This window comes from Chelmon rostratus, chromosome 18 (assembly GCF_017976325.1).
Source record: "Chelmon rostratus isolate fCheRos1 chromosome 18, fCheRos1.pri, whole genome shotgun sequence".
NCBI classification, from domain to species: Eukaryota; Metazoa; Chordata; class Actinopteri; order Chaetodontiformes; family Chaetodontidae; genus Chelmon; species Chelmon rostratus.
Window position 1 is genome coordinate 24,807,747 of NC_055675.1, and position 12,736 is coordinate 24,820,482.

At 45.4% G+C, this 12,736-nt stretch overlaps 1 protein-coding gene across 1 annotated transcript in view; it reads right to left on the minus strand.

The window, feature by feature from the left end:
• Nucleotides 1-12,736, minus strand: part of brf1b (BRF1 RNA polymerase III transcription initiation factor subunit b) — a 36,080-nt gene that overhangs the window by 17,305 nt on the left and 6,039 nt on the right. Inside the window, exons 3-6 of the mRNA XM_041958513.1 lie at nucleotides 1,352-1,432; nucleotides 936-1,109; nucleotides 804-835; nucleotides 81-153 (exon numbers count right to left, since the gene is read on the minus strand). Of these exons, the coding sequence (XP_041814447.1) occupies nucleotides 81-153; nucleotides 804-835; nucleotides 936-1,109; nucleotides 1,352-1,432 (360 nt within the window). The remainder of the gene's footprint in view (nucleotides 1-80; nucleotides 154-803; nucleotides 836-935; nucleotides 1,110-1,351; nucleotides 1,433-12,736) is intronic.

The window sequence follows — 12,736 nt, forward strand, 5'->3', positions numbered from 1 at the left end:
TAATTCAGACTGATGCTTTTAAATATGACAGTTCACAAAAAGTTCAGAGTACAGTAAATAAACTGAGTTAAAGTTCTCACCGATGGCGGGCGCGTTGATGCAGAGCTCACGAGCCAACAGCAGGAAGGTTTTCCCCAGGATGTAAACATTCACCTGAACATGTGAAAGTGAAAGTTAAACTGTGCTGAATGTTCTGATGCCTCCTCCCTACACAGGTATGTCCACACACATGCAGATTAGGTGACTGAATGAGATGAAGATATTCATTCTGTAAAAAGTGTAAATGGGAAAAGCTGAGCGTGCAGATTTATCTCCTTTGTGTACACGAGGAAGTTCTGTGAGATGTTGAAGTGCTGACAGGACTTTTTACATGTTCACATATAAATGAACAGTTACCCTTCGACAGAGTCACGACCACATCATCCAACACTCCTACGACACAGACCCCACTGCCAGCTGCTGGTCTTAGTCAAGCCAGCTGCTGGTTTTGGTCAAGCCTGTGTCATAGCAGGATTTATAATTTAGCAATGTGACCTCTAGCTGCATGTAGCCGACTGATAATGTGATAGCAGCGTTACAGCGTAGCGTGTCGCTTCGTGCTCTTGAGAGTCCTCCAGTTGTATTTTTGTGGGACTGGTGGTCTTTTTTAAACACTGCATGCTGGAGTCTGGATTTTTTGGGGGGAACAAGAAGAAAACTTCCTGTTTTAAAAAATATGTGTGTGTAGACTGAATCAGAGTGTATTCAGCCTACTGAGACTGCACTAAGGGGGCAGGTCTCTGCTGGTCTGTGGTCAGTTGTACCTGCAGCAGGTCACTCAGGTCCAGCAACATGTCTGAAATACAGTTCAGGAAAACCGGCAGAACTTCAGAGAGGATAAAGATAAAACCAAAGACACAGTACATCAGCGTGTGTGTCGCTGGTTGCTAGGATACGTGGCGTCCCCTCGGTGCGACACACCAGGTAGAGGCACGCGGCGATGACGTGCTCTGTCTTGCGTCCTCGTGTCAGGTGTTTGCTGACGACCATCTTGAAGAAGTTGAAGGCTGTGTCCAAACAGTGCTGGTTGAGCTGCAGCTGACTGCCCAGCTGCTGGATCTGACGCTTACCTGGAGACACAGTTCGTTCAGATCTGGTGATCCTGATTCTGACACCTGAACTGTGCTGAAAACACAGAACTGATCTGACATCAGGGGAAACTTGTCTGTGTGGAACTGATCTGGGAACCACGAGGTCAGCAGCTTACACAGAAATTCAGACTGAATTAGTTCATAATGAGGAAACTGTTCAATGTGGGTCAGACTGGTGCATCCCTACTGATGATGATGATGATGAAGGTGAATGTACTCACCACCCTGCAGGGTCTGGGTTCTGGACTCTTTCCCAACACTGGTGTGAAAACCAGAACCAAGAAGAGGAGCTTTAACTGGACCTACGCAGAGACAGACAGAGACAGGTTGGATATTAAAGAGTCCTTCTGTCTTCTGACATCATGAATCTGTCTCAGCTGTTTGGTGAATGAGGCTCAGGAGGAAGAACAGATCTGATCTGGGACCTCGTGCTGTAACGGGGGCGCTCAAAATCCCCATCAAGTTTAGTCAAACAACAGCTGTGGGGGGAAAGGACAAAAACATGTCGCAGTGTTTTTTATTAGCTGTGAGGCTTCCTGGTGTCCAGTAGTTTAAGGTGCTGACCATGAACCACACCCTCCCTGATTGGAGTCTGGCTGGAGACCACAGGTGCATGTTACTGCTCACCTGTGTCTGTTCTGTTCTCCACTGTCAACTTTCAAATAAAGACAAAAAATACTGTGACACCGTCTGACGACTGACAGCTGACAGCTGTGTTACTTCCTGTTAGCACATTGATACAGACAAGAGGTCAGACAGTCAGAGAGACAGAGAGACAGGAGGTCAGAGAGACAGAGAGACAGGAGGTCAGACAGACAGAGAGACAGGAGGTCAGACAGTCAGAGAGACAGGAGGTCAGAGAGACAGACAGACAGGAGGTCAGAGAGACAGACAGACAGGAGGTCAGACAGGCAAGAAGTCAGACAGACAGGAGGTCAGAGAGACAGAGAGACAGGAGGTCAGACAGTCAGAGAGACAGGAGGTCAGACAGACAGAGAGACAGGAGGTCAGAGAGACAGACAGACAGGAGGTCAGACAGACAGACAGACAGGAGGTCAGACAGACAGACAGACAGGAGGTCAGACAGACAAGAAGTCAGGCAGTCAGAGAGACAGGAGGTCAGAGAGACAGAGAGACAGGAGGTCAGACAGACAAGACGTCAGACAGACAGGAGGTCAGAGAGACAGGAGGTCAGACAGACAGGTCAGACAGACAGACAGGAGGTCAGACAGACAAGAAGTCAGGCAGACAGGAGGTCAGACAGACAGACAGGAGGTCAGACAGACAGTGAATTGTGGGTCAGACAGACAAGAAGTCAGACAGACAGGAGGTCAGACAGACAGACAGACAGGAGGTCAGACAGACAGTCCGTCTTGTGGACTGGATGAATTGTGGGTTGGACAGACAGACAGACAGGAGGTCAGTCAGACAGTCAGACAGACAGGAGGTCAGACAGACAGACAGGAGGTCAGTCAGACAGACAGAGAGGAGGTCAGACAGACAGTCCGTCTTGTGGACTGGATGAACTGTGGGTCAGACAGACAGGAGGTCAGACAGACAGACAGGAGGTCAGTCAGACAGACAGACAGACAGTCCGTCTTGTGGACTGGATGAACTGTGGGTCAGACAGACAGGAGGTCTGTCAGACAGTGAATTGGGGGTCAGACAGACAGACAGGCCTCGGCTGTCTGTAGGACTCATTATTATTCTGTCTCATGTCCCCCCAGTTCACCTGCAGACTCTAGGTTAGTTCAGATCTCCTCCACTGTGGACCAACGACACCCTCCAGCTGTAATCAGCCACAATCAGCTTCAGCTGACTGGCTCCTCTGTTACCATGACAACCACATAATCAGCTCACCTGGCTGCAGAGAGGAACCTTTTCCTCCACAGAGGAGACACTTTCTTCAGCTTCAACATGAAAACTTCAGCTTTCATCATCGCGTGAGTGCTAACCTCACCTGGACAGGTAACAGAGCGTCTCACCTGGACAGGTAAAAACTGAGCCTCACTGCTTTTTTTTTCCCAGGCTGGTCTTTGTCTGCTGCGAGTTCACAGAAAAAACAACAACTGAAGGTCAACTGGAAGGTGAACTGATTTTACTGGTTTATTTACAGGCTCTTTACTGGGGGGTCAATACTGGTGAATTTACTGGTGGACTTACGGGGTCTTTACTGGTGGATTTACGGGGTCTTGACTGGTGGATTTACGGGGTCTTTACTGGTGGACTTACGGGGTCTTTTACTCGGCATTTTAAGTTTTGATGTGACTGTTTTGATTAAAGAAATCTTTTTCCTTCATGCTTTGAAACCACAGAAACTGGAACTGCAGTTGTTTCTTGGTGACTTTTAATCTACTGAATGATCCTCGATGTTTGCTTTTTTAAAAGGTTCAGCCCCTCTTGCATGTTGAGCTTTTTATCCATCAAATCTTTGGAGTGACTTGACAAGTTCTGGAGATTTTCTGCCTTCTTTTGATCATAAATGAACTAGATGGAAAAAAAATTGAAAAACTCAACAGCCATTTGTCTCAGAAGTCAAGACGCGACTACTCAAGATAATCCAGACCTTGTTGAGAGCAGCTTCATGTAGGAGCTATTTTCTTTCTCCCAAAGTTTACCCACAAACTGTATCACTGCACGAGGAGGCATGCACGTCCTCATGGACGAGAGGCTCATGACAGCAGGATGTAAACATGAATGGTGTCCTGTTTGGCCGTATTGGTCAGCTGTAAAATAATCTCCACATGCTTCTAAATGTCAGACTTGTGTTTCTTCTGTGCAATGATACAGTTAATGGCTGTAGTTCGTTAGGAAGAAAATAATTCCTGCATAAAAACTGCTCACAACAAGGTCTGCAGATTATCTGGAGTGGGGCGTGATTTCTGCAGAAACATGTTGCTGTTGAGTGCCATCCAGTTCATTAAATTCAAGAGAGGCAGACATCTCCAAGGATAAACAGCACAGCAGGTACAAAGAGAGAGATTTTGGGGTGAACTGTCCCTTTAAGTCTAACTACTTGTAGACGTATTTCAGAGTTTCTGTTTTGTCAGGTTTTGCAGAGACTGTTGTTCAATCAGAGTGTCGGGATCGTTACCTTTGGATCCACGTGGCTTCAGGAAAGACTCGTTTTGAGGCTGTAGGTCAGTTCTTCGTGTTCACTTATACAAACTGATGCTTCTGTAGTCCCGTACAACACCTGTCCAACTGTCTACCTGTGCCGTAACGTTTGTGCCGTAACGTTTGTGCCTTGAACCGATGGCGGTGCTGCTCCGTCTGTCCTGACATAGATGGAAATGGCGTCCACGCCATCAGCGGGCAGCTCGCCTCGCGCTGTGGTTACACAATCAGCACCTTCAAGATGGATGGCTTCACCACCTTCAGAGCTTCCTACTATTCCTGCTTCACCCACAACCAGGTAACTCCACTTCTTCATATTCCTGATCCACATCCAGGTGGCTCCACCTTGCTGTTCAGGTAGTTCCACTCAATTATTCTTGGTCATGACAGGAGTCCTGACTGGCTGTGGTACGGTTGTGTGCTTTCTGTTTTCCAGAATGATGAGTTGTTCACCTTCAGATTTAACGTGATAGTGAGTGATGCTGGTGGATGGATCAGCCAGCCTGTTTCTGCAGTCTGTTCTGGGCTGATCTGGACTCACAGAGAGATCGTCTGTGAGGAGGACTACATGGAGGTCAGAACACCTACTAATACTGGGAGTTTGTTGTGACATGAAGTCTTGAAATAGATTTGTGTCTTAACTGCCTAAAAACTGTCTGGAGACTGGTGGTTTTAAGGCTGGTTTCATGATGTCAACCAGGTGAACGTGAACAGACGGTTTTCATGTGGAGGCCAGCATCTGGACAGCGGACAGATGTGGCAGGCTGCCATCTCTCAGGTAAAAGCTGACAACGCTACCGGTCTCTGGACAGGAGCACTCTGGGTACTTTCAAGGATTATGTGACAATGTTTTCACAGTGCAATATGAACTTTTATCCAAATCTAAAGTCCTTTCATTTGGTCCCTCTTCCTAAATGGTTCCTCTTCCATCTAAACTTATTCATGCAACCGAACATTGAAAACCGGTGGAGGTATGATCATGTTTCCTTCAGCTGAGGCCAATGGCTAAAATTCATTTTATTTTTCTCAGCTGCAGCTCTTGTAGAAGTAGTCTATGATTTTGAATTTCTTCTTGCTGTGATTCTCTTTACTCCCTCACCCCAAACTCACCCAAAATCCTATTTGGAGTGTTTTTAGATTTTGCTGCTAACGTTCAGAGCTTTGTCTGGTCGGGCTCCTAGAAAAACTATTGAAGTAATAATCCCTTGCTTGGCTGGGACCATGGGGACTGAACACTTTCTGTCTGTGTCCCTCAGCCTGTCTCAGTATCTCAGGCGGGTTGAATCTGTAGCATCTTTCAAAATAACTTCTAAAAACTCAGAGTCATTGGAAAGCCTTTTGTTATGATCAACAGAACAAGAGTTACGCTTTGAGTGCTTTGTTCTAAAAGTTCTGCTGTTGTCTTTGGTTGGTGGTGTTAAGGCTCAGAGGACGGCAACTTCTGTCTGGCAGCTGATGTTCCTGCAGAGTGACGGACAGGTTTCCTCCATGTCCATCAGTGAAGCCCAGAGGCAGGGCTTCAGCCTGACCACCACTACCCACAGGGTGGTGCTTCGAACGCAGTACAAACAGCCGCACGCTGAGCTGATAATGGTGGGTAGGCGGACAAGAGCCAATCCAGAGTCCAGTCAGTGATTTCATGGCTGTTGCATGAACAAAATATTTTTAATGAACAGTTCAGTTTCCGAGCAGGGAAGATATCAGGGCCCTCCCCGGTGGTGCGCATGAAACTCCAAGTCTTACTGCCTTGTTAATGTCCTAATCCTCTTGAGTTTTATTTCTGTGGGTGACTACAAAAGTTGACCTGGACTTGCAGACTGAGACCTTTTGGACTTCAGACATACTTAACACAATATGTTTGCTTATCATGTCAAGTGTGCGAAAGTGCTTGGCTTAGAGGACATAAAAAGCACTACAAGCCCGGACTTGAGACCTTTTATTGTTTCCATGTAGACGAACTTACATTTTTGCCCATTTAACCCATTTTAATTGATTAACAGTACTCAGACCAGGGGTGCACCAAGTGATACCAGTATTGGGTCCAATACTCTGCTCATGTAATTGTAATCATAAAATTACTGTGATACAACCACACATGATACTACTTAACAGCAACGTGGGGTTAACGTCTGGTCAGCTGAGCAGGCAGGTGGAGGAGAAGTGCTGTCAGCAGTTTGAAGATGTTTTAGGATAATGGATGATGACAAGAGTAGAGCAGACTGCAAAGTATGCTCTCATGAAGGCTGAAAAGTAGCTCTGTTAACAATTTGTTTTCTAATGCTAGAAGCTAAAGAAAATGTCCAGAGACAGTAAAACTAAGAAGCTCTGACCCCTTACATTGTTCTTGATGAACAGCTGTTGATAACATGTCTGAGATTTCAGCCATTACCACATCACAGAAATGGTTTTACCAAACCCTCTCTTGGAACACTTCTGTCTGAATATGAGCTCCCTCCCTGACAGTCTTGGTGTTCACCAGTGGACACTTCTTAATAAGACTTCTGTTCTGGCTCTGTTGGAGGAGCTCTGTTGGCGTCAGATGTGATTCCTGCTGGGACTTCTGACCAATGAAACAGATGAAGACCAAAACAATGTTGGGACCCTTAGCTGCAGCGTCAAGAGATGTTTCAGTGACAGAAAAATAAAAACACAACTGCAGTACAACTGTACTCGATCCAAGGTGAAGTGGGTGGGCTAAGCATGAACTGTAATGGTACTATTAAGTACTTCTACTGGCATTTGGAATTGGCAAGTACCCAAATGTAACTACATGTGCCCATACCCTTACCCCAACTGAGGACTGTCTTATTGTAGGTGATAACTCCTAACTTTGCCTGTCTAACTTCAGCAGACAAATGCAAACTTACTCATGCATATTCTGTCTGTGTTACCAAATCTACATCAATAAACATAACATCAAAAAATGAAAAGGCAGACGCTATGCAAGTCCACAGGAAGTCCATCCGAGGTCCTCTGTGGACAGTTTTGGGCGCTTCCAGACTTCCCTTCAGGCCACAAATCTGCGAGTGCAGCTAAGACTAGAAATTTAGATTTATTATCTATTGTTTTGACACACTACAATGTTTCCTGCCAGAATTCTTGAGACGTGAATTTTAGGAGACTTAACGTTATTGACAACATCTGATTTGTATGTAAAGTGGTAAAACACGAAAGAAGTTATTTTTTAAATGAAATCTTCACGTTTATCGTCAGGTGGATGGTGTCCCCATGGAGGTTGTCCGAGTGTCTCTGTTCTTTAAGCAGAAGCTGATGATGGTGATGATCGACGTGTCCATGGCCTGCGCAGTCAGTAAGTTCTCCCACACAGACACACCTGAACAGGACACTGGTCTCTGTCTGAATACGGTGCTGACAGTGATTCTGTTCATCCTTCCTCAGATTCAGGTTATTTTGATGGTGCCCGGCTGCTGTGGGAAGTGCCCCGAATTGTGACCCCACTTGTTGGGGAGGGACTGGGGTTTGAAAGTCAAAGCTTCAGTCTGGGGGTCGAGGGCTTGCTGCTGGACGAACCCACCACCGCGGCCAGAGGATTCAGTCTTGTCCAACAAGGAAATCTTATCCAGATCGGGGTTCCTTTTGGGGCAGAGGGCGGCTACAGGAAGGTACAGTCAGTCACGTCCAAACTTTCAACAAGCACAAACGGTTTTGTTACCAGCAACGACAAAGTGTCAAACAAGGACTGATGCTATGACCAACAGCAGATTCTAGATCTATGTGTCATTTTCTTTTTGTCTGCAGAGTTTAGTGGTGAACAACATGTACAAGGAAACGTATGTAATCTTCCTGCTGTACGAACATGTCTTCTCTCTGCTTTATGAAGACGGCAGCAGCATCGAGACCAGACACAGGATGCTTAGAGTGCTCGACACACCGCTGCTCTGCCGTCCACCCTTCAGCCTCGACCGTAAGTCTCCCAGTTTACAGATCAGTTAAGGCCTCAGTCTACCTCAGAACTAGGTTTTACGATGTCCCTGCTTTCATATAATCCTTCTGGCTGCATCCCACTGCCTCCCTGATCTCCAACAACTGTCTTTATTTGACTTTGTAGTATCAACACCATGAATCATACGAATATTTAATCTCATATGCTCATACATCTACAAAGTGCAAGAGATGTGGGGAGCCAGTTTGCTTTCTATGAGCAAATCAACTGAAACAATTAGCTGAGCAGTCAATGGACAGAAAATCATTTGCAACAACTTTGATAGTTGTCATGTTTGAAGATAATTCTCTGGTTGCAGTTCATCCAATGTAAGCTTCATTCTGTTGTTTTTTTTTTAGACCTGATAAATAACCAATTACTTTATTATAGATAATAGTTTATCAATTTGAAAATCAATTCATACAATTGGGGGAAAAAAATAAAGTCAGCGTCCATCAAGATGTCCATCATATGTCTGTCTTTCTATGTTAGTTTCTTGACATCTCTCCAAACATCCGTTTCTTCCTGTAGAGACCATGATGGGCGACCAGGTGTTCAGTGTTTACCTGGGAAACATTCCGGCTGATGTCCTGTTAGAGGAAGTCCAGATCAACGGGAAGCAGCTGATGTCAGAGAGTGTTGAACACGGCTACAGCATCAGTCCTGTTGTTCATATCAACGGCAGCCAAGCCTTCGAGCTCCAGCTGCCCTTTGAGGACGACACTGTCCATTGGATGGTGAGGACTCCACACAGAACCTGTGTCCCCCTCGTTTGATGTGTTTATTGTTGTTTATTCTACTTGTCTATGCTGTGATGTTACCCCTCAAAGTACCTGAACTAATATTTACTGTCACCTCCCGAGCAGAACCCAAAATTAGTTCAGGATATGACAATGGATAATATTTCACAGTATTTTTAGATGACTGTGTCCCATTTCAGGTTCAGCATTAACCAGGATTTTTTTCTTGGTGGATGTGGCCCGCAGTTTAACTTGGTTGTGGACTGTACTGACCTATCTTGGCCTGGATGTTGGGTGGCTGTGGTCTAGTCTTGACCACTGTGTGGCCTGCAAATGTCCTCTTTTAAGCTAATTCAGGTCTGATGTGTTTTTAGGCTGTAGCTTGGTTTGGCCTGGCTTAGCTTGAATTTGACCTGATGTTGACCTGTTGTGTTTATCCTAGTTGTCCTTGTTGTGATGTGATGTTGGCTCTGTAAATCATGATCGCTTTGTAGGGAAAAACCTGTAGTTCTAGGAACTTCCCAAAAGACCCAAACGTCCCAAAAGCAGAATCACAGACTGTGCATACATGCTACCTTACATTACTGAAGAAAAAAGACTGTCAGATGCTGATTATGGCTGTGATGGGACGTTAATAATGCTAATTTATCATTCTCAGTGGGAATAATCCTGCAGGATCCATCACATTTGCCATTACTACAGTCTTTCCAAGTGACAAGCTTGGAACTGAATGTGATGTGGCAAACACCCGTATTACAAAAACGGAAATGTACATTTTAGAATATCATTGTTCTTGAAAGCACGTTCTGAGACACTTTTTTTCCAACAGTACCTGGGTCAAGGTGTGGTACAGTACTCCATAGAGATAAACTTCACTTTAACCATCATGCCCCAGAGAGACTCTTACTTCCACCACACAGTCATCTCAGCGCAAGTTTTCAACGCATGTAAGCACATTTATTCCTCATGTTTGCTGCACTCTAGTCCTACAAAGATGATGACAGCCTTGTTTTAAAATGCAGTCTTTGTCCTTTTAAGTCCCTCCAGAGATCACGGCTCAGTGTTCAGACAGAGGAATCACCTTCAGCATGGTCCGACTGCCTCGAACTGAGAGTCTCTGGGAGCTGGGCGTCGACCATGAGCCTTTGACGTCACAGCTGGTGGCCCAAAGAGGGTACCGCCTCCACAATGACACCCACAGGACCACTCTGGAAGTCCCTGTGTTCTCAATCGGTTACGACTATGAAGTAAGAGTCTCCGATGTAAGGGGTCTTTACTGTTAGGTAGTGCTGAACAGAAAACTGGACCCCTCAATCTCGAAGTTTTTCTCCTAGTTCACTGCTGAGTTAATGAAACTAAGTTTTCCGTCAGCAGTGAGCTGAGGGAGACATTTGGAAATTGAAGGTAGTGCTACAACAAAACCAGGGAGTCCATCCTTGTCCTACTTAAGTTGATTACATGAATCTGAGTTTAAGAGACGGTGTACAGGCGTTGATACGTTTATTTTAATATGTCAGTACAACTACAGCAGCAGCAGCTCCGTTCTAATCTAAGTATATTAGATGTCTAAGAGACTAAACATTAATTAGAACATAAACTAAACAGCAAAAATATTTAGCACCCTACAGTCAGTACTACATTTAAATGATAAACTCCATTAGAGGAGAAACACACCAAATTTCAGTCATCCTTTTTTTTCCAGGGTATCAACCTGTCAAACTTTTATGGAACATTTAAACTTCTTCTGAGAGACTCTAAAACACTGGAGGTCCAGACGTCCACCTCCAAACGCTGCCTCTTCAAAACACAGGACATGATAGGTACCCTGTACTCCACTCTAAACCCCTTACATTGACCCTGATTGGTTGCCTCCCTGAGTCAGGTACAACCCTAATATTGCCTCTTTTGTGGTGTAAGTCTGTTCTGCAGATGGAACCATGACAGTGGTGACAACTCTGACCTCCACCTGGCCTGCAGTGCAGCCTGAAAGAACCACTCTGTTGGACCCCACCTGTGGACCCAAACAGACAGACGGATCCAGAGTCCTGTTTCAGTTCAAGCTGGACTCCTGTGGGACCAGAGCCATGGTACGAATCAAAAATACTGAAAACAAAAAGTGTGTACGTGGAAAGACAAAGTTTTGTGACTGGGGATGTTTTACAGGTCGGGGAGTCATACATGGTTTATGAGAATGAGATCCTCCATAACAGAGAGATGATCACAGACGGACCAAACTTCATCTCTAGAGAATCTCAGTTCAAGTAAGGAAAAGACATCTGAATGAACACTTCATAACTCACGTCATACCATTCCTGGTAGTTCCTGATTCTGTTAGAGGACTGCAATCAGCACCTAAAAGACTGTTGAAATGTGATTCTTGAGCAGGTTGACAGTGAGGTGCTTCTATCCACTTAGTGGAGTCAACAGACTGTCTGTGGACAGGATCTTCAGATCAGGCAGTCCTGGATTTGGTTCAGTCAAAGTCTTCAAGAGCGTTAAAGGTCACAATGATCAACAATCAAAATTCAATTTAGTGTGAATGACAGAATTTTAAAATTGTTTTATTTTCCAGCAGATTCAGCAAATAAACTCCCAGCCCAAGACTGTTCGCATCAGGTTTCTGGAAATGCGGCCGACACCCAAACTAACCAGATGCAACAAACCTTAGCAGCAGGGCGAGATCTGCCTCACTCTGGCAGCAGGCCTTGGCCCAGACCCAGCAATGACATCAAAGTGCCAGCTGGACAAAACACGCAGCTCCACTCCTCCCAAAGCCTACAAACTTTTCCAAACCTCAATCTCTCTCCTCATCCTGAGGATCCAACCAGTGGTACCCAAGTTAATTTGCAGATTTTGTCTCATCCTGACCATCTCATGTCCCAGACACAGGACCAACACGTATTTGCATCTCCAACTGGTGATCATCTCCCCAACTTTCCTCCCAGATTTGATCAATTACCAGGTGGCAGGATGGAAATGGCCAAAACTCAAGAGGTAGCTGGGTACCAGCCTCATAGTCAGTATGATCCTTCTCAAACCTCTCAGCTTCACCCATTCATTCAACCACCAGCTCAGTACAGCCCGGACCCCACAGGCAGCAGTGAACTAGTTCTGTCTGGCAGCGACAAGACATATATCCACTCTAATACCAAACACACAGCATCCAAAAATACTGTCCCTGACTTGTCTGTACAAACACAGGGGTCTGTCAGTACTGAACCAACGTCAACTGCAATCAGCCAAGCTGACCAATACCTGGAAAGACAAGGGTCAATTGCAAGGAGGAACACTGACAGAGTTCAGTCCAGGGTGCAAAACATCCGAGTCAAACCACTGGGCAAATTTCTATCTTCTGGACATCATCTCAACCAGAAACCTTCTGTCCAACAAGCAAACTCACAAATCTCAAATCCTTACCAGTATGGCACTGGCCTGACAGCTGTCAGCAGTGATGAGAACCGCTGGATGTCCCAACAACACAGAGGTTCAAACATAAGAAAGGAACATATGCCTGAAAGAAGCGGTTTCTCAATACTGAATCAGGAACAAGATGTTCATAGTGTCCGAATCAAATTAGATCAAACAGCAGTGATCCGCCCCACTGATCTGTCCCCAGACCAGCAGGGACAGCAGCAGAGACTGGTCCAATCAGTGGTTGAGTCAGGAACCAGTGGAGGACAGAAATCTGCTTCTGCTCAGAGAAAAGTCTTTCAACCAACAGGTAGGGATGAGAATCGACAACCACTTACCAATATGATATCACACTGATTCTTAGAGGAACGGTCAGACATTTGGGGAAATTTGTT